Source organism: Trichechus manatus, unplaced genomic scaffold (genome assembly GCF_000243295.1).
Source record: "Trichechus manatus latirostris isolate Lorelei unplaced genomic scaffold, TriManLat1.0 scaffold00024, whole genome shotgun sequence".
Classification (NCBI taxonomy): Eukaryota; Metazoa; Chordata; class Mammalia; order Sirenia; family Trichechidae; genus Trichechus; species Trichechus manatus.
In genome coordinates, this window is record NW_004443960.1 from 1,294,177 (window position 1) to 1,321,132 (window position 26,956).

At 55.5% G+C, this 26,956-nt stretch overlaps 1 protein-coding gene across 1 annotated transcript in view; it reads left to right on the forward strand.

Annotated features, from left to right (window-relative positions):
• The first annotated feature begins 108 nt into the window (after nucleotides 1-108).
• Nucleotides 109-26,956, forward strand: part of CRAMP1 (cramped chromatin regulator homolog 1) — a 41,125-nt gene continuing 14,277 nt past the window's right edge. Inside the window, exons 1-9 of the mRNA XM_004373153.2 lie at nucleotides 109-427; nucleotides 10,605-10,798; nucleotides 11,929-12,082; nucleotides 14,042-14,125; nucleotides 15,750-15,798; nucleotides 23,154-23,239; nucleotides 23,443-23,566; nucleotides 24,331-24,412; nucleotides 24,875-25,993. Of these exons, the coding sequence (XP_004373210.1) occupies nucleotides 109-427; nucleotides 10,605-10,798; nucleotides 11,929-12,082; nucleotides 14,042-14,125; nucleotides 15,750-15,798; nucleotides 23,154-23,239; nucleotides 23,443-23,566; nucleotides 24,331-24,412; nucleotides 24,875-25,993 (2,211 nt within the window). The remainder of the gene's footprint in view (nucleotides 428-10,604; nucleotides 10,799-11,928; nucleotides 12,083-14,041; nucleotides 14,126-15,749; nucleotides 15,799-23,153; nucleotides 23,240-23,442; nucleotides 23,567-24,330; nucleotides 24,413-24,874; nucleotides 25,994-26,956) is intronic.

The following is a 26,956-nucleotide window of genomic DNA, read 5'->3' on the forward strand; positions in this document are numbered from 1 at the left end:
GGGGATTGGAACAAACAACGGCGGCCATGTTGAGAGGGAATTTGTGCGGCTAAAGTTGTCCCCGCGCCCCGGGCCTGCCGCCGCCCGCGGGCCTGTCCCCCGCCCAGGATGACAGTGAAGTTGGGAGACGGCGGCGGGGAGGACGGGCTCAAGAAGCTGGGCAAGCGCGCGGCCGATGAGGACTCCCTGGAAGGAGAGGGCGCCGGCGGAGGGGACGCGGCCGAGGAGACGAGCGGCACAAAGGAGGCCGAGCAGCCCCTCAGCAGCGGTAGCGCTGGGCCCCCGGCGCCCTGCGCCCCTCAGGGCTCCCCCCAGGACCAGCACCACTTCCTCAGGTCCAGCGTGAGGCCGCAGAGCAAGAGGCCCAGGAAGGACGCGTCCTGTGCAGGCAGCGGAGGCAGCGGCAGCTCCGGGGCCCGGGGCAAAGGTACGGTGAGCCCCGAGCCCACTCTCGGGGTGTCCCACCTGGTTCCTTCCAGGGCCCAGAGAGCACCCCAACCCACATCTCCAAATCAGGCCCCTATACACCACTCTCCCTTCACATCAGCCCCCTTCCACACCCGTCCCCCTCCACAGCACCCCTCCTCCACACAAGGCTCCCTCCATACCAGCACCCCTCCACACCAGGACCCCTTCACACAGCTACCTCCATACCAGGACCCCTCCATACAAGCTCCTCCATTCCAGGCACCCCCCCCCCCAACTAATCCCCTCCACACCAAGCACCATCCATTCCAGGTACCCCCTATAACAGGCACCCTGCATACTAATCCCCTCAATACCAGCCCCTCTCCATACCAGGAATCCTCCATACCACGTACCCACACAAGGGTGGCCCTCTGTCAAACCCCCACTGTGGAGGGGCCAGAGGCTATGACTTTATGTATCTGAACTATTTTAAGGAGCAGTAAGTATCCTGACTTGATGACGATGGGCTTTTGGTTTTAAGGATCCTTTCTTTGGGCAAGCATAATACATTCCTTATGGGCTGCTTTTTCTATCCCCCCCCGCAAAGAATGATAGATGGTTTTGTACGGTAGGCTGCTTTAAGCAGTGGATGATAGTTTGGAAATAGAAGAAATACCTGTTGTGTCTTTCCCAGATGTCCGAGGTGGGGGTGCAACAAAGGAGTGGGCTTTCCAGGCTGATGGGTGGATGGAAGGGCAGTAAGAGGCTGGAAGTGAAGGATCACAGGGTCCGACTCCAGCTCAGGTGCGCTGCATGCAAGCACATGAGGGGCAGCCAGATGTAGCCTGTGAGTTTCAGCTGGGGTTCACTTCAGTGCCTCGAGAGGCTCTCACCTGGGGCATGAGGCAGGGAAGGCGTCTGTGGTCTGGCAAGGTGACCGGGAGCAGTAGCGTTTCCTGGGTGCCCTCCCACAAGCACATGAAAGCCAAGGGCCCCTGTCGCTCCTGAGGTGCCCTTGCCTCATTGTCTGCTGTTACTGATTCATATTTCTGCCCTCTATGTTTCCGAACGGGTTTGTGGCGCTGGTATGAATAGTAAAAATAATGTCGCTTTCCAGGAAATTTCACCAGAAAAAGGCTTTCACTCAGTTCCCCGGAAAATGGTAATTTAAATTTGCTGGCTGGCCCTGATGGTTTTAAAAAGTAAATATTTCAGGAGTTGGCAGAGGAGCCGTTTTGGAGGTCAGGGCCAGATGTTCCCCGTTCAGTTCAGCCTCTGGAATGGTGGAGTTACTAATTTTTATCAAAAGTGTGTTGAAATGAGGAAGGTATAAGTAAAAGGTGACTTAGAGAATACGTTTCAGAAATTAAAATGTGCTTCCCGCGAGTGTATTCGGGTGTGAAAGTTGTTGATGGATTAGAAAAACGTTATTTTATTGGCTTTATTTGTTCTGTAAAAAGTAACTTTTCTTTCATAGTCACAGGGACGTGTGTGTCATCCTTTGTCGGGGCCTTCAGTGGCTTGGAGAGCTTGTGGTTTCCGACTTCAGAGCGCTAGGCTGACCAGGAGTCCAGCCAGTCCCTGCTCTGCCCTGTCACCCTGGTCCTCTGGCCATAGTCTGCTCTTTCACCAGATGGGTGTCCTCATCTGTGACATGGGACAATGCAGCTGCTCCACTCCACTGAAATGTGGTGCTAAAGTGAACTTAGGTGTCGACATGATAGCATCCTGTGCCCTGGAAAGGTGAAGTGGTGCTAAAACCTCAAGCTGGGTGAGCTCCCTGGCAGTAACGGGAAGGGGGCAGTTCTGTTCACATGGCTGCGTGGGCCTGGAAGATGGAGCCGGTCTCCTGGATTACCCTTGTCCTCTCATCGTTGAGTTTTCAAATGGCACTTCCACTCCTGCTTCTTGTCCCAGCGTGTGGGTGGAGCAGCAGTTGACTTTGTGTTATATTTTAGTATTAGTGAAATGCAAGTTTGTTAGACTGCATGTTCCTTGCGACTTTGGGGTTGCCTATTTTAGCAAGCAAGGATTTTCATTTTTAAAGTAAATAATGAAGCTGAAACCTAATGGCTTTTAGGAGAGTGGTAGGAAGCGAGTCCCCTTGGCTTCACGGAACTTCTTGACCAGTACCTGGCCTCCTCTTGGCCACCTTGCGCTCACGGGCTTCCTGGGTCCTGTGCACGCACCTCACTGTGCCCGAGACGTTCGCCTTCCTGAGCTTCAGGGCGGCCTCTGCTCAGCCATTGCTGGCGTTGACCGCTGAGGAGGAGGCCGGGAGGCCACATCAGGCCACCATGTTCTCTGGTTAACTTTTGGAAATGGTTCTCAGAGGACCATCTCCTTTTCTGCTTAGAGAAGTCGCCACCCAGGCTGGTGAATGTGGGCCAGTGAGGAAACGAGTAACACTGCATCGTAACAGTTTCACCTAAAAATAATGTGATTTCTGTTGTGCTTAATGAAGCCCAGTCCTCGGTGTTCCCTTCTGGTTGATTGCCAGCTTCAGTTTTACTGGGAGGAGAACCTAGCTGAGGATTTAGAGGAAGAGACTGGGGAAAAGGGAACCCTCAGTCGGCTTTTCTCCTCGTCACTCTGTCTTCTTTCTGTAGAAGAATACAGTCTGGTTGACATCAATGAAAACCGTTTCTTATGATGAGAGTACATGCTTTTGGAGTTGGTAAAAGAGAGGTAACTAAGACCGAGCTCCTGTGAGCAGGCACCTTATATCGCTGTCACTTGTTTTGTAAATGGGTGCAGAAACCAGAGTTTGTTTAAGTAAAGCACTCGAGATCAGTGAGGCTGCTCGATCCAAACAGACATCCTTCTGGCCCTCCCACACGCCTGAAGTGGCCCAGGCCCGTGCTGGAGACCGAGACCCAGAGTTAGGGAGACTGCATCCAGAAAGACACAGGACCAGGAGGCACAGACCCCGTGCCCTTCCCTGTTCGGCCAGTTCGTGATCTGGGGCACACTGGGCAAGTGAATCCACCTCTTGGAGCTGTGATTTCTTTGTAGATGGGGCAATACGAGTGCCCATCTCACCGTGGTGAATGACACGCCTTTTAAGTTAGTTAGGGAGGCCCTGGGTGGCGCAAACAGTTAAGCAGCCGGTGGGTGGCAGTTCGAACCCACCTAGAGGTTCCTCAGAAGACAGACTGGCGATCTGCTTCTGAAAGGTGACAGCCTTGAACATCCTATTGAGTGGGTCTACTCTGCACACATGGGGTCGCCGTGAGTTGGAATCAACTCAGCAACTACTAACAACATGTAACGGGCTCCCAGCACTTCCACTGTGGGAAATGCATAGCGTGAGGTTAGAGACCCAGGCTGGGCAGGTGGGTGGGGTGGGGGTCCCACCTGTGTATGGTGGGGGAGGGCAGAGGTCCTAGGAATGCCCCTGACCGGTGCCCTGTTGGGCTAATTAGTCTGGTGGACATCTGGGGACGGGGCAGAGTCAGACCCTCTGTTTCCTTTGCTGCCTTAACCCCTCTGCGAGAACCCGAGGACAGGGCAGCCCGTCAGGAAGGGCGTCCACCAAAATAGGCGACGTAGCCTGGTGTAGCGGTGCCGGTGCTTAGGAGTCAGTAAGCCATGGTGCGTGTTTTACTCTTGTTGATGCCTCGCGTAATCTGGGCCGCTTGTAGCTACTCGGTGTTTTTAAAGGATGTCTCAGAAGATCTCTCACCCTGGCACAGTTGGCCTTTGGGAGACTGGTGCCATGCTGGAAAGAGGGTTGGCCCAGGAGTCGGGAGACCCGGACTGGACCGCAGAGCTGCCACCTCCCACATGGCTGGCTCGGTCGTGTGACAACGCACACACCCCCTGACGGGCCTGGATGTTTGGTTCCCACCGGGGGAGATGGTCCCTAAGAGCTGCCCTTACCTGAATTCAGGATGAAGGTTCTGTTGTGCAGAGTGCACCTGGATGATCCCAGGTCAGAAGGAGAGAGCAGCATGTCCTGGACGGCACAGCACCTGATGTTGGGATGTTTCTCTGTCCGGGGGCCTCTGCTTAGCCTTCTCCTCTCGGAGAGCCCCAGGGTGGGGGCAGCACAGAAGGCCGCGTGCCTTGTCCAGACAGCGATTGTGTGTCTCCCTGCTGCCGGTCCACCTCTTGCCTGTCTCTGAGGTTGCCCTCGCTTACTCTCCGACAGCTGGCCGTGTTGCCCCGGCATGAGACCACTGAGGCCAGGCTCTCGGATCCCTCCTGCCCAGTCTAATCCAGTCAATGGTGTTGCAGGAAGTAAGACACAATGAAGAGTTCTTTGGGCACGTTGCGGCCCATGTTGAGACGTTGAGTTGTTCCAGAAACCTGCACAGCTAGTAGAAGAGGAGGAGGAGCAAGGAGACATTACCACTGACTCTGCCCAGCGTACAGCTGTGCACCCCAGGTGAGGCCACGTGCAGCGGAAGACACCCCAACCCAGACACGTGCTCCTGACACGCAGCAGAGACCATGCGGGCAGTCGGTCAGGAGACGTGGCCATGCTTCTGCAGACGAGGCAAGACGGAATGGTGTGGGATGGAGAAGAAAGCGCCTCTGAACAAAGGCACCGAGCTGGACAAACTGTGTCGAACGTCAAAGATACAGATACATGTAGATACACACACAGGAGTCCTGGGGTGGCGTGAACAGTTAAGCGCACCACTACTAGCTGCAAGGTTGATGGTTCAAGCCCACCCAGCAGTGCCTTGGAAGACAGTCCTGGTGATCTGCTTCCAAAAACTCACAGCTTTGAAAACCCTATGGAGAAGTTCTACTCTGCGTACCTCGGGTCGCCATGAGTTGGAAATGAATAGATTCATTGGCGACTAACACAGTCTAGAAGTGTGCAAGTGCATACACGTTTATACACACACGTATGACACGTGTATACTGTAAAAACAGTCTCGGGGTTGTCTGACTTCGTCTAACTTCACAAGGGGGAGGAGAGAATCACCATCAGCCCAAGGCTGATTCCTGTGAGGCAGAGGTCAGACATGCTTCCTCTCCACCCTTATTACCAATTTTGACACTAGCCATCCCTCCCACGGCGCTCTCTCCTTCTCTGCTGGGTTCAATAATTCATCGCAATGGCCATACGGAACTCACAGACTATACTCACGATGATGGGGTTTATTAGGGAAGTAACAGGTTACAATTCAGCATCAGGAACAATTTTAGTCAGAACAGCTTCTCAGCTGTGCCCACAGGCAGGCCTTTCTCTGGCCCTCAGCCTCTTGGCCTGTCCTCTGCCCTGCTCAGGCAAGTGTCACAAAGCTGTTTAGCTCTGATGAGAAGTGCCCAGAGGCACCCCACTCCGCCAGCAAGCCTCCTGTCTGAGGGCACTCAGCTCTCTTGCTCCATGGGTCAGCTCTCTCACTCTGTGGGTTGGTGAGCCTACCTCTGCCAAGTGCCCAGAGGCACCCCACTCTACCAGGAAGCCTCCTGTCCAAGGGCGCTCAGCTCTCTCACTCTGTGGGTTGGTGAGCCTACCTCTGCCAAGTGCCCAGAGGCACCCCACTCTACCAGGAAGCCTCCTGTCCAAGGGCGCTCAGCTCTCTCACTCTGTGGGTTGGTGAGCCTACCTCTGCCAAGTGCCCAGAGGCACCCCACTCTACCAGGAAGCCTCCTGTCCAAGGGCGCTCAGCTCTCTCACTCTGTGGGTTGGTGAGCCTACCTCTGCCAAGTGCCTGGAGGCAGCCTCCTCTGCCAGCAAGCCTCCTGCCCAAAGGTGCTCAGCTCTCTTGCTCCATGGGTCAGCACACCCACTGCAACCACCTTGCTCCATGGGCCGGGAAGCCCACTGCGCTGTCTTCTGCTGGTTTCCTGGTTCTGCTGCTGCTGGTTCTCTGCTGCACTTGCCGCCGTGTCTTGCCATCTTGTGCCGTGTCCCATGTTACAGCTTTCTGTCTCATGGGTCTAGGAAGTTTCAGCACAGGGACCTTGGGTCCAAAGGACGCGCTCTGCTCGTAGTGAGGTCCCCCTCTACTCTGGGATTGGCTCTCTTTTAAGCCTAGCAGGATGGCAAAACTGACCAATCCCCTCGTTAGGGTTCCATACACCTTATTTGTGTGGTCCCACCCCCACAGGAGTTCCATACACCTTATTTACATTATTATCAAGCTGTCTGATCCCCTTGGTGGGCCACAACCTCCTTATTTGTATAGTTCCACTCAATCATTTGGTGGGAATTACAAGACTATGGCGAGAAAGGCCGTAGAAAAGTGATCCATTGCACTGCACGTACGCATGCACGTACACATATGCGTATGCATAACACGTGTACGTACGTTCACACGTGCATACACGCATACCTATGCTGACATGACAACACTTGAATATGGGTTTCAGAGCTGAGCTAATTTTCAGATTCCTCATTGCCTCATTTATTTTACTTTCAGAATTAATGTAGTTTGTATGGTACCTGACTGTGGAATTGTTTTTTGCCAATGAAGTATACTTTAAGATTTTGACTTTACACAGTACACTGTGTCTTAATTTGGATTATACGACGATATAAAGGTAGAGGAGGAATGATTTCAGATAGCAGAATCACACAGGCGAACGGTAGCTCTGTCGTGGATGTTGGTGTGCGGAAGCATCTTAGCACGTTAGGTAACCCCGGTGTCCTTAGCGCCGAAGGGCAGTGTGAGAAAGGCCAGAAAAGCAGACCTGTGCCCGCGTGTGCGGGGGGCAGTCGGGATGGGAGAACGGCCTTCCCAGAACCGTTAGAAAGTCTTCACGTTGCTCAATGAAGAGGGCATGCATTTTGATAGAAACGGTGGGATTTTAGTTGTGTTTTTCTCCACGTTTCTGAAAGGAGGGGAAGCCTTCAGGGCCAAGGCAGAGTGTGCAGGGGGATGCAGAATCTCACGGCGCCTCAGACCTGAAGCCTGGCCAGAGAAAGGCCGTCCTCATTGAGGAGACAGTGGGGGTGACTTCCGGCACACAGAGATGACCAGGATGTGTCCTGGGGACCATGTGGTTCCAGGTCATCTTCAGATCATGGAAGAGGACGGCAGCAAGGCTGGTGGTCCTGGAGAGGGGTCCCTGTGGGCACAGTGGGATGGGATCTTTAGAGGCCGATGGAACGATGAGTGATTGGGAATGGCGTTTGTTCGCTTGTTGAACACCTGCCTTGTGGACTAGATGAGCTTCCAGGGCAGGCAGGACTGGTGCAGAGGCGAGCACCAGGCCAGCATTGCAGAGAGGCTCCTTGTCTGCTCTGTGGCCCCGAGCGGCGGCTGCATGAAGTCTGGTGCTGGGCTTGGGGAAGAATGTGAGACGTGGGTTGTGCTCTCAGAGAGCGCCTTGTTGGGGTCCTGCGCTGGGACACACCTTCCTCTGGGTTTCCTGGGTGCTGACCTCTCATCATGCAGACTGTGGTGAAGCCTCTTCGCGGCCTCAGACGCATAGTGAGAGCTGGAGTGTCGACTTCGGCCCTCTGCTTTTCGTCGGGCTTCTCGCACCCACTCCCAGCCCCGGAGGAAACCCCGCGCTGACCAGTCTTGCCCGAAAATGTCTTCTCATCTCATCTCTTGCCTTTCTCCTTCCTCTCTTCTCCTTGCCTGCTGCTCTCTCTGCCCCGAATTGTCACCTTCTGGCTTCACCTGAGTTTTTTGGGACTGCAAATGGTCAGCCACTCCTGGGTGGTTACTGTCACGTTCTACCAGGACCTCTCTGGGCGGATCATGTGTCGAGTGCTTCCTTAGCCCACTTGGTGGCACAGAGAACACTGGGATGGCATTTCTGTTCTAGGTGCCGGGTGGGAATGGAGCTGGTGGAAAACAGGCTGGGACCGGAGAGGCTTTGCGCTCAATCGTCCTTCATTCTGTGACGGGGCCTTTAGACCGTGAACGCCAAGCACTCATGTGCACAGCACTGTTGTGGCACGTTCTACAGGGATGGGGTACTCTGTTCTCCAACATAGGAGCCATGTGCCTCGTGTGGCCATTGAGTACTTGAAATATGGCCAGTGTGATCGAGAAAGTAAGCTTTTATTTAGTTTTAATTAACCAATATTAGAAGGTCGCTAGGTGGGGCAAACAGTTTGCACTTGAGTGCTAAACTGAAGGTTGGCGGTTCAAACCCACCCAGCAGTACCACGGAAGAAAAGGCCCGGTGATCTGCTTCTATAAAGATTACAGCCAAGAAAATCCTATGTAGCTCGTGGGGTCACCATGAGTCAGAATCGACTTGACACCAACTAACAACAGCAAAAACCACTAATACTTACGTTTAAATAGCTTCTCTTGGGTAGTGCTTACAATCAGACAATGCCATGCTAATGAAGTAGAGATTTCTGCATATCTGGTCACGATGTCTCGGGAATTGGGCCCGTAGCTGCACTGATACGCCTTCCCAACACAAGAACCAAAGGTGTTCCTTAGAGCTGACCGGTGTTCTGTGTGTGTGACAGACACATCCCGCTTTCTGATGGCTGACCGATGGGAACTGTTTCCAAACACTCTCTATGTTGAGAGAGTGGTACCCATTCATGCACACAGTCTGCAGGCTGTACAGGGCAGCCGTGGAGAGCGAGTCTCCGTCCCATTCGTCTCCAGGCTGCCAGCTGGGAGCCAGTTTCTCGTGTGTTTTTCCAGCGGGTCTTTGCAGGCATGTATGGATTAACAAACTTCAACCTTTCATTTGTTTTATTTCTCACCGTCTCCTCTGGACCTGTGTGCCTTTCCCCTATTCCGGGCAGACCCACGCCGAGAAGGTGAGGGATCTGGACCCTGTGCCCCCATCTGCAAGTGGGCCCTTGAGTGCCCTCGCTGGATCCACCAGGAAGTAGAATCCGTAGGAAAAGCCCACGATGATTTCATTAGGAAATATTTTAACAGTAGTCTGTGTTTGTTTGGCTTTTGCTTCCTGAAGTGTTTTTATTTTTGTTATCTTGTGTTTGTCCTTGTTGTAAGATTGTCTCAGAGTTTGAGGCTTTTTTACTGTTTTATGATCCTGCACTCAGTTGAAAAACGGATACTGGTTATCACAGGCAGACGCTGGGAGCTCCCTCCTGTTCCCACCGGGAGAGGAGGAACTGGGAGGGGTGGGAACATTGGGTCAGGTCATAAAAGTGCTCTCTCTGTGCCCTTTAACTCCTGCTCGCTGCCTCTGTTCTCCAGGAGCCCAGAGGTCTCCATCCCAGCCCGGGGTCAGCGTGGTCCCCACAGCCTCCTGTTTTACTGCATTAGCTCCTCCTCCCAGCATTGCGTGAAGGACTGCACGTGCGGAGAGGAGCTGATGCTTTCAGAGAAGTTACGAGGTTACCAGGTCACTCTCGGAACACCAGGCTTTGATGGTGGAGATAAGTCGAGAATAAGCAGTTTTAAGATTTTGAAGGTTATTAGGCATTCAGTGATTTGTATTCTGAAGTATTGATGGGAGCAGAGGGTCAGTGCAAACGAGGGAACGCTGAGCTCAAACATACGAGCTATCGCGGAGACGGCGCACAACTGGCCACGCTTCGCTGTCACGCGTGCGGTCGTGCAACTCGACAGCAGCTAACAGCAGCGTGTCTAAGAGAAGACGGTGCTTCACGCACACTTCAGTGTTTTCTTGAGTTTGAGTTTCTATTTGCTTGTTTGAAAAGATGCTAGAAGTTCTGTGAACCAGAACCTCATTTGGAGAAGAGCCACCTCCACCACCAGTTGTTGTCGTGTTGACTGTGATGCACGGCCCCCGTTGTGTGTCACAGTAGAACCGCACTCCGTTGGAGAGCGGTTTCCATTCAGAGGGAAAAGACCCTGGAGCCTCCAGTGTGGCCGGGACACCGAGTTGCCTTCTCAATGCTCATTTTAAACGGTTCCGCTTAACCACCCTCCTCTTTCTCACTGTAAGCACGTTATTGTCAAGCGTCGGCAGGTCAGGCTGGGACCATGTCATTGCTGAGCTGCCTTGCCAGGCACACGGGGTCCCAGGGGCTGTCCTGCTAATGCCCTGGGTTGAGGAGTGTGTGACGGCTGCCAGGCAGTGAGTGTGCCCAGCTCCTGCCTCCCCTTGGTTGAGGAGCGTGTGAGGGCTGCCGGGCAGTGGGTGTGCCCAGCTCCTGCCTCCCCTTGGTTGAGGAGTGTGTTAGGGCTGCCGGGCAGTGGGTGTGCCCAACTCCCAGCTCCCCTTGGTTGAGGAACGTGTGAGGGCTGCCAGGCAGTGGGTCTGGCCAGCTCCCGGCTCCCTGGAGCAGATCACTGCATGCTGCTTTCTCTCCCAAGGAGCCGACAGTGGCGGAGCATCATCTGGAAATGGGCCTGGGGCTGCCCCTGCTGCCCCTGCGGGGGGCTCGCGCCCATCTTCCCGGAACCTAGGCTCTGCAGGAGGCGAGAAGGAGGAAGGCAAGAAGGTGCGCCGGCAGTGGGAGTCCTGGAGCACGGAGGACAAGAACACCTTCTTCGAGGGGCTGTATGAGGTGAGGAGATGTTGGAGAAGGGGAGTGGTGGCTGCCTCCTCGCCATGCTGGCCGCTTCGTCTTTTCCTCTCCGTCACCTTTGCCGTCTTTCTCACCACGTGGTTGTTCGATCAGCAGGTTCGAGCCCTAAAAGTGACCGAGGAGGGTGGGTGTACTCTCCCTCTCCCCCACTTATGTACTTCCTCAGTGATCTGTTGGGTCGGTGCAGACTCAGGGGTGTTATTTATTCTGTTTTATCCTCTGGGTCGTAACGCATTTGTATCTGGTTTATGTTGTTGCCCAGATTACCCTCAAGTCAGCTCCTATGTCCTCTCTACGGGTTTCTCTCATTCTTCAAGCACATCCTCACTTTCTGGCACCCCAAGGTAGTCCAGACTCCCCTTGTACTTTCCCCGCTCCAGACCTGGAACGAGCTGTTTCTCCAAGGAGCTCTGGTTCCTGTTGGGAAGTGGTGTTAGAGACCAAGCTGTGGTCACTGGTGTGCTTGTTGCTCCTGGGGTGCCATTGCCACTCGCCTGTCCCATTACTGCTGATGGGCTTGGCTTCAGTATGATGACCACACAGCTGATTCTCTGCGGCAGTGACGGAGAACGCGCTGTCTAAGACGTACTCCGCCTTTGCCCAGGGCCTTGAAGGGAGAGCGGCCCACAGAGGCAGCTGGACGCTCAGCTTTGCTGTCCCTGTCAGAGTGTGGGACATGTTCTGCATTATCACAGCCAGTAGAGTGGCTCTGAGCATCGATGCATCCTTTTATCTAAGACGCCAAACACGCAGTACCCTGAACTCCTGCATCGTGTGTCTCGTCTTCAGGGAGGTGTCTCACGCTGTGATCTGTAAATCACTCTAAAGGTGAACCCGTTTGTCCAGACGGTCAGCTTTTTGTCTCTCCTGGCCCAGCGTCCTCGCCTCTTTGGCATTGTATATTGTCACGGTTCTGTCCCTGAGTTTCTGCCGCTGCTTCGTCCTTTATCCTGGTTAAACCTGGGATTCATGGCCCATGCACAGAGAGCACTGAGGGCCGTTGGCTTGTCCCTAGCTGGTCCCCACCCCTTCTCCTTTCTCAGAAAGCACCTGTGTCGCCCTCAGGTCTGTTGTTTGTCAACCCCTTTTACGTGGGCTGTGTCTTCCAGCACGGGAAGGACTTTGAGGCGATCCAGAACAACATTGCCCTGAAATACAGGAAGAAGGGCAAGCCCACGAGCATGGTGAAGAACAAGGAGCAGGTCCGGCACTTCTACTACCGCACCTGGCACAAGATCACCAAGTACATTGACTTCGACAACGGTGAGTGCACCGCAGCCCTGCTGCTGGGGGAGGACGGGGTGCTGGTCAGGGCTCCGGCAGGCCTGCGGACTCACTACCCAGCCTCGTCTGGCTCCATGGCTGGGAGCTTACTTGCCTCGAGGCTCTCTTGCCCCTCGAGGCTCCCTTGCCCCTCGAGGCTCCCTTGCCCCTCGAGGCTCTCTTCCCGGGGGTGCCCCTGGCGACTGTTTGCCGCCTGCAGCTGTCTGGAGGCCACTCCCTAATTCCGGTGGCTCCACTGCTGCTATGTGTTGGTGTGTTCCATGGCTCCGAGTGGCTGCAGGTTCTGGGTCCTCAGCTCACAGCCCGTGTACCTGCTGAGGGGGAAGAGGGTCGGCTGTGGGCGCAGGGGTCAGAGCCAGGCCCTCCTGTCCGAGTGTAGGTGCTGTCAGGGCCTTGAAGCTCGTATGCTCACAGGCCACTCTCTCGGGTGTGGGGCTGGCTCTGCAGAAGCTCAGACCCTCTGTGCTTGGATTTTAGATTTGTGTAGTCCCCTTTCCCATCCACGTAACCAGGTCATCACGGGTGCGGTGCTGGCTTCCGGCTCGAGCGCCCTTTCCCCAACCATCGACTTCTCCGGGATCCCTCTGCCCATGTGCTGGTGGCATTGTCTGTCACTGGGTTCTGGGGTGGTTTGCCTCCCCATCTCCACCTGTGAGCAGAAGCACCACTTCTGTCTGTGCTGCGCCCACGGATCACCTGTTGTGTTTATCCATCAAATCATGGGTCTGTAACTGTTCTGAGTCGTGTTCTCCTCTGAGAAGCTGGTGGAATCTGAGGGTCCTTTTCTTGGGAAATTCTTCCAAAACAGTTGGTGTGTGGTGCTGGAGATCACAGACTCTTCAGAGCTGTCCTGTCTCAGAACACTTGTCTGGACCATTTCTTTGAGCCCAGCTCCCCGCGCACTGATGTGTTCAGCTTTTCCTTTCCACGCACGCACGCACGCACGCAGCGAATGTTAGGGCTCTGAAAAGCAGCCGCTGAGGGAGAGCCAAGGAGTACAGGCGTGAGAGTGTGGGAGTTAGGTGACCCTGTCACTACCCCGAGAGATGCAGTAGAGGCTCCTGGTCTGTGATATTGCTGGGCTTCCTGCGTCATTGTGAGGTCTGGCTGTACAGGGTAGAACGCTTCACGTCACAGTGGCTTCCCCACACAAGGGTTTGTTTCCCGTGTAAGTGACGCCTGGAGCTGGAGGCCTGGGGAGGCATCAGGGACCCAGGCCCCATCCTTCTGCTCTGCTGGCCACGCGTGTATCCAGGTGGCCCCGGGCAGCAGCTGTGCTGCCCGAGTCACTCGTTTCAAGGGGCCTTTCTGGAAGCTTCCACAGCATGTCCACACCTCATTGGCCAGGGTTTTGTTCTGTGGCCCCATCTAGCGACAAGAAGACACGCTGCTTTCACTGTCTGTGTTGCTCCCCAAGTCAGATCGGGGGCTGCTGCTAAGGGAGAAGGGGGTTGGTACTTGGTGGGTCACAGGCGATCCTGCTGCACTTCCTCCTCCTGTCTGGCCCTCGACGCCGTGGCATGTGGGCCTGGTGGTCAGAGGAGGAGAGGACGGTCGAGGCGGCCTGAGTCCTGTGTGAGGTGCTGTGCGTACAGAGTAGTTGATGATCCACCCAGTGACGTGTCTGCCCCACCACCTCGCCTGCCCCCACGAAAACCAGCCGTGCCCAGTGTTCCCTTTTCTTGCCTAGGGGACATGTGATCTGCTTGTTGAGTACAGTGTTCCAGCGCTACCCATTCTGAAAGTTGTACAGATAGCACCAGGTTCCTTTGTGCCTTCCACCCAGCCTGCCCTGGGGTTACCGCCCTGCGTAGCCAGGGTCAAGTAATCAAAGGAAGATGCCACAGTGAGCCTCTTGTCGGTGCCGACACCCAGGTGCGCGTGTGCCGCTGGCCCGGGGCCATGTGCAGCCTCCTGAAGCTCTGCTCTCCCCCGCAGTGTTCTCGCGCGGACTGAAGAAGTCATCCCAGGAGCTCTACGGGCTCATCTGCTACGGCGAGCTGCGCAAGAAAATTGGGGGCTGTGAGTACGCGCCGCCAGCCAGTCTGCGGGGCCGCCCCCACGGCAGAGGCGCCACGTGTCCTCCTGGCAGCCCAGCTGTGCCCGTCGCCATTGGGGCCTCTTGTTTTCCTCCAATTTCTTGGTTTTGAGAAGTTTTAACCTACAGAAACGTTAGAGAAGACTGAGAACACCACATACCCTTCACCTAGCTGTGCCGTTAATATTCTGCCACGTTTGCACTCTCCCCCCACACATGCACACGCACATATTCAGGCATGCACACACCTACCTGCACGCTTGGGTGCGTGCACACACACTTTTTCCTTGCTCAGCCATTTGACTCTTACTGACAAACGTGCTGTCCCTCTAAACACCTCCGCCCGTGCTGCTGAGAAGAAGGATATTCTCCTAGATAACCACACCCCCAGACACTCAGCACGTGTGAAACAGATACAGTAATCTTACCTAATATGCTGCCTGATACACCTAACATACAGGGCAGGTCCCGTGACCAGGACCCTGTCACGTGCAGTCCCCGTGTTCTGTTTCTCATGCTGTTTATGTTTTAGATGGTCCGGGCCTGTGTTTTGTAAAGTTCCCTCACCTTGGGATTGTTCTGATGGGTCCCATGTGATCCCATGTCCTATAAACGCTTCGGCAGAAGCCCCCTGAAGGCGTGTCACGGCCTCCTGCTGGCTCATGCGCAGCACCGCTCAGCTCCCCCTTTGCTGCCTGGGTGACCACAGACAGCAAGGCACCCATGCAGCTTTTCCAGGCCTCAACTTCTCTGTCAGGTGGACGTTGTAAGGACCCTTCTGGAGACTGAATGAGTGGCTTTAGCGAATAAGTCCCCTCGCACATGAGGGTGTGCCCTGATCTCTAGACTCCCCACCTCAGAGTGGGCAGTGGGCTGGGAGGGGTGTAGGCAGACAGAGAGCCGGGAAGGAGATAGGATCTGCCGACCCCTGCGTGTGCCATTCCTGGGTGGCGCAGACTGTTTGTGCTAGACTACCTAACCAGAAGATTGGTGGTTCAAGCCTACCCAGTGGCTCCACGGAAGAAAGGCCTGGCGATCTGCTTCCATTAAGATTACAGCCAAGCAAATCCCATGGAGCACAGTTCTACTTTGTAACACGTGGGGTCGCCATGAGTCGGAGTCACCTCAACGGCAGTGGGTTTGGTTTTGGTCTTTGGTCTGTGTGCCCAGCCTGTGTGCAGTAACCTGCGTGTATGGTCTCATCATGGCACGTAAACACGGCACTGGGGTGAGGAGTACAGCAGGGGTGGGGTGCACAGGGCATGGTGGGCACCCACAGGGAGGCAGGCCTTCTGAACAAGGCAGGTGGGATGGGCAGGGGCCTGGGTGTGACCCCTAAGAAGGAGGGGATCATGTACGGGTGATACTGGTGAGCGGGAGTGTGCGTAGATGCGAGGGGGGAACAGTGGGGCACCTTCTGGAACATTCACCTCCTGCTTTTGACTGTAGGGGAGGGGCTGTGCAAGCGTTGGGGATTTATTCTGAGGACCTTGAATGTTTGGTGAAAGGATTTGGATGCTGTAGTGAAGATCATCATTTGGGGACCTTTAATGGTTTTTACCCCCACTGTGTCGTGGTCGTAACTTCTGCTTCTCTTTCTGTTTGAAGGCATGGATGACAAGAATGCGACGAAGCTGAATGAGCTCATCCAGGCTGGGTAAGTCAGGCTCACCAAGCGACCTCAGTACACGTCTCGGGGATTTGGTTCACGCTCAAGTGCAGAGCTTGAAATATGTGCGGCATTCTCCCAGTTCTCCAAGAGGATCGTTGGATGTTGAGCTTCTCCAGGTTAAAAGGTGGCAGAGCATCTGGTTAGGCGTTCCTGCATGATAAAACCCCGGGGAGCAGCTGGCCCTCGACCGGGCCTGTCCGTCCTGCGGTAAGGAAGGTGCAGCCTTCCTCCGAGCTGTTCTGTCTGAGGATCAGTTGGCTGTGGCTGCAGGCTTGATAACAACCCCAGGCTCTCTCTTTCTCGTTCTCCTTTTTTCCACCTTCGTGCATTTCACGGTGCTGGGCCCCCTAAGCTTCTAGAAAACTCTCCGTCTTGTTGCATGTTTTCTGATGTTCCTTCTGTGCTTCTCCCAGCGGTGTTTCCTGCCCCCTCTGCCACCGCCCCTCTCGCGCCCACTGAGGCTTGGGGCCCCTGAGACAAAGGTGGGTCCCAACTTTGTATTCTTCGCCCCACACACCCGTGACTCCCCGAGGCTCCGACGTCCTCCTGGGTACATGAGACCTCTAGGGTCTCGGCCTGGTTGCGGCCATGTGGACAGCCAGCCTGCCTGTGGTCATGTTTCTCAGTGGGCTGTTGTCCACCTGCTGGCCTCTTTCGGGAGCCAGCTTCTGCCCTCCCCTTCACTCCGATATCCTGAATGGTCAGTCCCCAGGCCCCCACTGAGGTGTCCGGGCCCTGAGCTTCCCCAGGTCCTGTCGCCTGTCCGCAGCCTCTTGCAGCCTGGCCCCTGTCCAGGCAGTCCCAGACGCTGTCCTCAGTCTTCTGTCTCCAAGCTAGGAGGTGCTCTGTGTGTGGGATGCCCTCATGGCCGTGGGTGTTGAGTTGCAGACCACCGCTGCACCGCAGCCTTTCTCCCATCGCAGCTTCTGTGGTCTGCCTTCTCCCCACCCTCCCCTGCCCTGCTGGGTCAGCAGAAGATGCTGAGAGCCCCGTGCTGTTGGGTTGGAGTGCCCTCCGGGGCCTGGGTATTCCTGAGAAGGTGGAGATGGTGGCTGGGCTGGCCTTCCTACCAGCAGGCGTGGTGCTGCCCCAAAGGGCAGAGACTCCCCTTGCGGGGCTTAGGGCCCTCTCCCTTCGCCTTTGGTGCTGGGTTTCCCCAGAAGTCTCTGGGCAAGGGGTGTCCCAGGAGCCCTGCTTTGTGCTCCAGGGACCCAGGGGCTGGTCGGGGGGAGCAGCAGGTCTGCTTGGCTCTGTCACAAGAGCAGGCCCCTGTGGGGATGGTTGTCTCTTCATGAGTGTAGGCGGAGACTGTTTCCTGGACTAGTTTTCAGTTTTCTGGGGGAGCGCGATGCCTGGAAGCTGTGGGCTGAAAGGCTGTAAGAGGGGTCTTGGAGCAGCTGGAAGGGTGATCTTAGGGTGGCTGGGACACAGGAGAACCCAGGGCCCGAGGCGGGACCTTGAGGGCCTGGGTAAGCTCTGACCAAAGCTAAGAAGTCTCACTCCCTTCCCAAGGAGCCATCTCCTTAACGCCCCGAGGGAGGATGAAGGCTAGATTAGTCCTGAGTAAGCCAGACGTCAGGGGCAGCGCTCACAGGTGTGCTTTAAACCCTTATTAGTGACCCAGCGGACACAACAGGCATCTACGAGGCCATGCTCATACATGAATGAGTGAATGAATAAATGCACGGGAGAAGAGCGAGATCTCTGAGCAGACTTCCAGATGATGTGTGTAGAGGCTCACTCAGCGGGGGTGCAGAACTCCCACTCCTTATGTGTGGGCTGTGTGTGGTGACTGTCCAAAGAGTCCAGTGTGGAAAAGGGGACAAATAGCTTCACAGTGGAGAAAGCTGACAGGCACGACCTCAGCCAGGGGTCAAGGTCAGCATCAGTGGTGATGAGTCACGGTGACAGCAGGTTCCCTGAGAGGACGTGGTAAGGACGCACTTCACCTCTGTGGTCTTCCTCCCAAAACCCGAGGTGGTGGTGTTGGGTGCCATCAAGTTGATTCCAACTCATAGTGCCCCCGTGTGACAGAGTAGAACTGCCCCATAGGGTTTCCTAGGCCGTGATCTCTACAGGAGCAGATTGCCAGATCTTTCTCCCATGAAGCCACTGGGTGGGTTCGAACAGCCAATCTTTTGGTTGGCAGCTGAGCACTTAACAGTTGCACCACCAGGCGCTTTCCAAAAGCTCATAGCCCCTGTCTAATCATGAGAAAAACACCCGATGAATCCCGGTTGAGGGATATTCTACAAAATGCCTCACCAGTGCTCCTCAGAACGGTCAACATCATGAAAAACAAGGCAAGCCTTGGAACCTGTCACAACCTTGAGGAGCCTCGGGAGACATGATGACTCAATGTGAAGTGGGGTCCTGGGTGGGCTTGGGGTGGAGAAGGACGTTAGCGGAAAACCGAGGCGATCTGGATAAAGTCAGACACTAGTTACTAATAGTGTGTCCGTGTTGGTTCACCTATTGTGACACGTGCCCCACTGATGTTCGAGGTCGGCAAGAGGGGAAACCGGGTGGAGTGTAGGAGCTGTCTGTAAATCGAAAGCTATTCTAAATTACATTATTTTTTTTTTTCAGTCCTCGCTTAGGGCCTAGCCAAGACTCTAGTGGGGCTGTGGCGGTCCAGGGCAGGCAGAAAGATTGCAAGTGTCAGAAAAGAAGAGGCGTAATTATCTGAATGATCTGTATTTGCCGATGCCGTGATTGGCCGTCTAGAAAATTGAAAAGAATCAATTGAAAAGGGGTAGAACTAATTCGATTTCAATACCAGGGACAGATATAAATATTAACAGGTTTTCATTTTTGATAGCTGAAATGATTTGTTAAAGTGAGTTTAAAAATCTCATTTACTTTTACAACAGAACACTAAAAAAGGTAGATATAGAGATAGCAAAAAACACAGGAGAGCCTGTGTGAGAAAAACAAAACAATAAAATGATTGAAATCCATCAAGGAAGGTTTGACAGTCTGAAAGCCGTCCCAGGTTTCTGGCTGGAAGGATGGAGCACTGGAAAGATGTCTACAGATGTGTGTGGTTTCAGTCAGAACCACGGTGGTATTTGAGCTGAAATATAACACACGGGAGAAAAACGTGCACGTCCCCGAGATGCTCACCGGCATCCGGAAGTAGAATACAGCCACCTCCCTGGAGCCCCCTACCACCCCCAGTCACATCACCTCCAGCCCCAGCCCGAGGGAGACCATCTTGACTTCTGGATTCGTTTTACCATTGCAGTTCTATGCTTGCTGGAACTTGACAAAGCAACCTTGACATCCATCTGGAAAACAGAAATGTGTAGCAGTCACCGAAAGCATGTAGACAGCAGTGTCAAGGGAGGCTGGCCAACCTAGGCCTTGGTGTTATGACCCTGCGGGAGTGGGAAGTGAGGTGTGAGCCTAGCATGATTGTCAGCACGTGGAGGAGTGGTGGGGCAGGGAGGGACGTGGGTATAGAGCCGAGGCTGGGGCTCAGGCCAGGCCCAGCTCTGCAGGACACGCTAGGGATCAAGACGGTCTTCGTGGTGTCGCAGGAAGCTAGGTAGAACCCTTATCTGTACTGGAGGGTAGATTGGGGTGGGGGAGAGAAGAATGTACAGACATCCGTTTTTTGTTGTCATTTAATTTTTTAACTTACAGTAAAACTCACTTTTTGGCCTACAGTTCTTTGACTTTTAACAAATACATGGAGCTGAGTAACCTCCACTATACTCAAGACACGGAACCACCCATCAACCCCTTTGTAGTCACCCCTCCCCACACCCAAGCCCTACAGTCCCTGAGCTTGTCTCTGTTGTCTGTACTCTTGCTTCTTCCAGAATGTGCCGTGAATGAGATCAGACAGTGTGTGGCCTTCCATCACTGGCTTTTCCACTCAGCGGAATGCGTGTGCTGTCCACCATGCTGCTGGTGTCGGTGGTTCATTCCTGTTCACTGTGGAGTGGGGTCCCGTGGCACGGAGGCGCCATGATCTGTTGGTCCGTTCACCTGTGGAAGGACATTTGGGTGGTTTGCGGTTTTTAATGATTAGGAGTAGACCACCGTAAACGTTCACCTCCAGGTTTTTGTGTGAACGTAGGTTTTCACTTCTGCATGAATACGCAGGAGGTGGAGTGGTGAGTGTAGGTCTGCTTGACAAGCAACTGCCAACTGCTTTCCAGAATGAGAGCTCCAGTGGCTCCTTGTCCTCGTCTGCACGTGGTCTTCGGTTTGTTTGTTGTTTAAGCCAGTCTACGAGGTATGAGGTGGTATCTCATTGAGATCTGGATTTGCGTTTCTAATGACTGATGATGTTAAGCATTTTTCTGGTGCTTATACGTTTTTTTTTGATGAAGTGTCTCTTAATATCTTGTACTTATTTCTTTATTGTTGAGTTTGGAGCATTCTTTACATATTCTAGACACAGGTCTCTTGTCAGATGCGATTGGCAGGTCTTTTCTCCCAGTCTACGGCTTGTCCTTTCATCCCCTTCGTGGCGTCTTTCAGAGTACAAACGTTTTCAACTTTGTGAAGTTCAATTTGTCACTTTTTTCCCTTTATGTATTGTGCTTCTAGTGTCCTAGCTAAGAAATCTTTTCCCAGCCCACGGTCACAAAGATGTTCCATGTTTTCATCTAAAAGTTTTATGGTTCTGCATTTTCCGTCTGAACCCATGCTCCATTTTGAGTTGGTCTTTGTGTATGGCGTGATGTTTGGGTCAAGGTTCATTTTTGGCCTCTGGGTGTCCGCTTGTTCTAGCTCCACTTACTGGGAGGACTGTCCTCCTTCCTCCATCCAGCCGCCTTTGCACGCTGTTAGAAATCTGTTGCGTCTGTTTCTGGACGTTCTCTTCTCTTCTGTTGACTGCGCGCCCATTCTTTCACCAGCAGACTTCAGTTTTTCACAACAAAGCAAAAGACCTGTAAACAGGTGGGGAGGATGGTTAGAAAGGTGCTGGGGAAAAGGACCTTTCAATTCCAGACCAGAAGCAATGGAATATCTTCCTAATTCCCATCCGCGCTTCAGATGACAACCTGTTTTAGTTAACCATGGATCTCCTTTTGGTTACACAATTTAGCTGTTAAACTAAGGAATAAGTGAACCAAGAAAGCTCTAAAATGAAATCTCATCACAGTGGTCACAGACCCCGATGGGTAGAATATCGTCTGTTAGGTGGATCAAGCAGCTTTGCAGAGAAGGAAGTAAATCATATAGCAGAGAAGAAAAGCAAGCTCTGTGCATGGAGGAGAATGACTTCTGTCTGTCTTCTCAGTGGCGCTCAGTGGAGGAGTCAGAGAGAGCCCTGTGTGTGGTGTCCCGCTTGGGCAGATGTTGAGTGGTGATCTTCCACAGCCGCTCCTGGGCTTGGTGCCCCTGGGGAGGTGCTGCCCTGTCCCCTCAGCCATCTCCTGGTCTCTCAGCTCTGGGGAGCATGAGGGGGTGGAGGGCGGACCACTTTCCGGGACCGGGACCAGGCCTGAGAGTCCCTCTCGTCTTTGAGCTTGAACGTGGCTCTTTACGTTGTACAGTGCTCTGGTTTTGGGCTGGCCGCAGAGCTCCTATCTGAGAGAAAAGGAGAGCGTGTTCTCACAATGGTTACCTGGTAGTGAAGAAAGGTCTTCTCATTTCACTTAAAAAAAAAAAAAAGAGGAAGTCACAAAATAGCAGTTTAACGGAAAATGATTGTCTCAGACGCAGGTGCCACATGACACAGCTCCGTCAGTCTCTAAGTCTTGCTTCTGTGTGTTTTGGGGCACTTGGAACAACAGTGATGAGGAGAGAAGTCATTCTGTTTCCAGAGCAGCTTAGTGCAGGAGATTGTTTAAGAACGCACTCCGTGTTCAGTTGCTGCTCCTTTAAATCCTCCTCCGGGTTCCTTCTGCAGCCCTGCTCCAGTGTCATTACTACAGCTGTTGCAGCACTTGTCATCTGTACACTCCACCTGGGTTGTGGTTCAGATTCGAGAACTTTGTCCAACAGAACGTGGGACTGTACTTGCTATGTGTGGACTCTCGTCCTGTGAATTACTCCTCCTGACAGAAAAGGGGAGAGTGGAAGTGTTCTTCCTGGGGCTCTTCTTACCTCTTTGGCAAGGATTTTGGAATCTCAGCTCTGCTCCTTGGGGTCCTGTGCTTGATTCCCAGCACAGAAGGAGCTCAGTCAGTGCTTGGATGGGTGGACAGATGGATAGATGAGTGGATGGATGGACAGATGGATAGATGAATGGATGGAGGATGAATGTGTGGGTAGATGGAGGATGAATGGATGGACTGATGGATGGACGGATGGATAGATGAGTAGATGGAGGATGGATGAATGGGTGGGTAATAAGTAAATAGATGGATGGAAGGATGGATGGATAGGTGGACGGATAGATGAGTGGATGGATGGATGAATGGGTGGATGGATGAGTTGATATAAGATGGATGGGTGGATGAATGGATGATGAGTGGATGGAGGATGGGTGGGTGGCTGGCTGGATGGATAGATGAGTGGATGGAGGATGGATGGATGAGTGGATGGACGGATGGATGGATGGATGAGTTGATAAGATGGATGGGTGGATGAATGGATAGATGAGTGGATAGAGGATGGATGGGTGAGTGGGTAGTAGGTGAATAGATGGACGGATAGGTAGACGAATGGATGAGAGGATAGATGCATACATTCCACCTGAAATGATGGCTCTCATCCTGGTCTTCAATTCTAGGCAGAATGTTTTTAGAATGACATTTTTTAAATTACATAAGTAACATACAAGTGCATTCTTATAAAAATTAGAAACAATACAAACTCCGGTGCCTGCAGGTCAGTGTTCGTGGGATGTGAGTGCCCCGTACCGCCCACGCCCCTGGGTGGTTGGGTTGGTTGAGGGCATCTGTCGTCTGTGATGACATCTTACAACTTTCTTATATGGGGCTCCGAGGAGGAGGCGGGCTTGTTAGTGGGGTGACAGATAAGGGCTTTGCCTAGAAGAGTGGGCAGCTACAGTGTCAGGACTTCCAGGGTGGGACCAGGGCAGGAGGGCAGGGCATGATTCCCGTAAACACAGGGGTCCCCGCTGGCGGCCCGGTACTCGGGAAGGTTGTGGGACATAGAGTCACTGCGCTGTGCCTGTCACACGCATCCTCCACTCTCCACGGCCTCGGAACAGGCCTTGGAGGGCGGGGGTGTTCTGTGGGGGTGGTGCGGGGGCCCTACCAGAGGGGCTGAGCGGGCGCCCCAGAGGCCAGGCTGGGTGCTGGTCCGTGGTCCTTCCACTCTGCCAGCTGAGGCTGGCCTTCCACACAGCATCCAGCAGGGGGCAGCTGCTCGTCCCCGGGCCTGACATGTCCTCACCACCCTTCCCCTAGGGCCACCACAGTCCGCTACAAAGGGAGGAACCTGCGCATCAAGGCGCCCATGTGTCGAGCCCTGAAGAAGCTCTGCGACCCTGATGGTAGGTCGGGTGTGCTGGGTGGGTGTGACCCCCAGGGGGGAGGGGGCTCGAATGGGCTGAGTGGGTGTGATGGTGGGGGGGCTCAGATGGGCTGGGTGGGTGTGGCCTGCGGGGGTGGTGTGCTCTGGTGGGCTGGGTGGGTGCAGCCCTATGGGGGTGCACTCTGGTCCACGCCAGTGCTCACAGTCCCTCTGCCCGCGCAGGCCTGAGTGACGAGGAGGACCAAAAGCCGGTGCGCCTACCCCTGAAGGTTCCCGTGGAGCTACAGCCGCGCAACAACCACGCCTGGGCCCGCGTGCAGAGCCTTGCCCAGAATCCACGGCTCAGGTGACTGCTGTGGCGTGCAGGCGGGCCTGGGGACCTCGGGGTCTGGGGACCCCTGAGGAGCTCCCTGACGAGCCCCTGCGTGTTCTCCGTCAGACAAGGTGGGGTGTGAGGCCTGGGGGCCTGGGGACCCCTGAGGAGCTCCCTGACGTGCCCCTGTGTGCTCTGCGTCAGACAGGGTGGGGTATGGGGGCTGCACGGTGCCTGCTCTCCTCACACTGTGGGGCCTGGAAATGGAGCTGTGGTCCCACCTGGGCAAGGGTCTCTGGGCCGAGTCATCACCCCTGCGAGGCCTCATGGGCCTCCCTTCTGCTCCCGGACATTTGCATCTGATTCATGCACAGAATCAGCCGGGGACCAGGGCCAGTTTCCTGTCATGCATTCTTATTTTCTGGCCAGACCGCCCTCCTTGACCCCAGAAGGCACTGATGGGATGGATGGTGGGTCCGCCTGGCTGAGGGCTTTGGCTGTAATGTGGCCAGGTGCTCCCTGGGGAGCCCGGGTGGCAGGCCATAGGGCCGCCCTGTTGCTTCTCACACTCCACATGAGTCTGCGGCCATCGCTGTAGAAAGGGTCGTTCAGCATAGAGCCAGCGGATGTGCTGGCTGCCCCAGGCCCCGGCCCTCCTGGGTACTTCCTGGGTTTTGTTTCTCTGTCCATGTCCAAGCTGTCCATCTCGCTCTTGCCGCAGCTTCCACGGGCTCCTCAAGGGGGTCTTCTCCTGTTGTACCAACCGTGCTGTCCTCTCCTCCGTCCTCTCTCTGCAGGATGATTGTGGAGCTGCATCGCAAGCTCTCCAGCCTCATCGAGTTCTTGAAGCAGAAGTGGGCACTCCATGAAGTGCGCATCGTATCCTTGCCTGAGGGAGCCAGCTTCCGGCTCCACAAAGTGCCCGGGGCTGGTGGGGCCTTGGGGTGCAGCAGCCACACCAGGAGGTGGTGTAGGATTGGGGTGCAGGGCCTTCATTCCATTGGGCTTTGGGTATCGAGCCCCGTCTGCCCTCCTCGCGGCACTAGAAGGCGCTTGCAGACAGCCAGCCTTCCCACGACACGCGGAGCAGGTGGACAGGACTGACTCCGGGCGGGCCAGGTCGGCAGGAGGGACGGCTGGGTGTCAGGGTGAGTTTCTCGATGACAATGGTGGGTTGTTGTTTGTGGTCAGAGAGGGTGGCCCAAGCCCCATCTCGAGCTTCCCTGGGACACGGTGCCAGCCGCTGGCCAGGGATGCCCAGCGGGTGAGGCGGCAGGTGAGCACTGAGGCCAGGGGCAGGCGGGCCAAGCATGGCGGTGTGGTCCTTGACGGCATGTACAGCGCAAGACTCTGGAGGAGCGGCAGCTGCGGGAGCCCTGTGCTGACACAGCTGGGCACCCGCTGGCCCAGGAGAGGGTGACGCTGCACTTGTTTCCGGGCGAGAACTGCACGGTGACGCCACTGCCGGGCGTGGCGCGGGTGGTGCACTCCAGGGCCTTCTGCACAGTGCACTGGCAGGAGAGCGGCCGGTGCAAGCAGGGCGCCCGGGACACCCACACACTGCCGCCTGCCCAGATCCTGGGTATCCAAAGCGGCCAGGGCACAGCCAGGGGCCAGGTCAAGTGCCCCCGGGGTGCGGCTGAGGGCAAAGCTGGCGGGCGGCCCCCCATGCCCACCGACGCCTCACAGAGCTCTGGGGAGAGCTCCCCCGAGGGCGGCCCTGGTGGGGGGACCCTGAGCCTGAGCAGCCCCGATGCCCCCGACAGGCTCCCCACTGGGCCGTCGGATGCCACAGGAGGCCCCATGGACGGTCTCACTCGTGCCCAGGGCCCTCTGCCCCCTGAGCCATGTGCCTGCGGCCAGCTCCCAGACCTGGACGAGGAGCTGTCCCTGCTGGACCCCTTCCCCCGCTACATGAAGTCCTGCCAGGACCTCATCATCCCTGACAGGTGCCGCTGCGCGTCCTCGCGGGCTGGGGGCGAGCGCCCCTCCCCTGGGGGCTGCACTTCACCCGAGGCCCCCGCCCCCAGTGCCGCAGAGGCTGCTGATGTGGCTCGGGGCCCATCCCCGGTCCGCGCCCCACCCCAGCCGGAACCTCAGCCCAGTCAGGGCCCTGGGCTGCAGGCTGACGGCAGCACGAGAGACCCGGCTGAGTCGCCTGCAGAGGAGCTGCTGGAGAAGGGGAGTGCCTCAGACACCGTGCCACCACCTCAGGGACAGCCCGCCAGCCGGCTGGCCCAGCAGGTGCGCGAGGAGGGCTGGAACCTGCAGACGTCCGAGAGCCTCACGCTGGCTGAAGTCTACCTCATGCTGGGCAAGCCCAACAAGCTGCAGCTGGAGTACGACTGGCTAGCCGTGCAGGGCCCCGGCGCCTGTGCCGCTGCGCCTGCCGCCCTGCACAAGCAGCGCCTCCTCGGCTGCCTCCTGAAGCTCATCGCCACCGAGGTCAACCCCAAGCTGGTGAGTGGGGGACCGTCAGCGCCCCGGGGAATGCCGGCTGGGTCCTCAGCTCTCACTGGGCTGCCAAGACCGATGGCGGGGGCAGTTGGGCTAGGTTCCGCCCGCCTGAGTCGGAGTTCAAAGAGAATGTTCTGTGGCAGGTGGTCACGCTTCCCACAGGATCCACGGGAAAGAGGAGGGGCAGGGAGCCAGGTGAACAGAGGGCCACCCTGGGTTCTCTGCAGACCACCTCCATCCCCATGAGCAGGGCTTTGCAGAATCCTTCCTGAGGGCTCTGGTTCCCTGCTGGGAGGCCATGGAATGGGCCCATGCTGGCGGCACGTATTACGCCTGTGTCACGCTCCAGGGGTTCTAGGGAGCACTGAACAGGCCGGCGGGGGACAATAGTGACAGAACGGGGCTGGTTGGCAGGTTCCGACTAGGTGGGCCTCAGGAGCCATGGCTGGGACTGGGCTCTGAGGGCAGAGGGAGCCACGACAGGGATTCAGGTTCTAGCTGGGGGTGGAGGGAGCTGTGACAGGGATTCTGGCTCTGTCTAGGGTGGAAGGAGCCATGGCCGGGATTGGGCTCTGACTGAGGGCAGGGGGAGCCATGGCTGGAATTGGGCTCTGTCTGAGGGCATAGGGAGCTGTGACAGGGATTCAGGCTCTGAAGACATAGGTAGCTGTGACAGATTCAGGCTCTGTCTGAGGACATAGGGAGCTGTGACAGGGATTTAGGTTCTGTTTAAGGGCATAGGGAGCTGTGACAGGGATTCTGGCTCTGTCTGGGGTGGAGAGAGCCATGGCTGGAATTGGGCTCTCTCTGAGGGCCTAGGGAGCTGCAACAGGAATTCTAGCTCCGTTTGGGGGTGGAGGGAGCTGTGGCTGGGATTGGGCTTTGTCTGAGGGCATAGGGAGCTGTGATAGGAATTCAGGCTCTGTCTAAGGGCATAGGGAGCTGTGACAGGGATTCAGGTTCTGT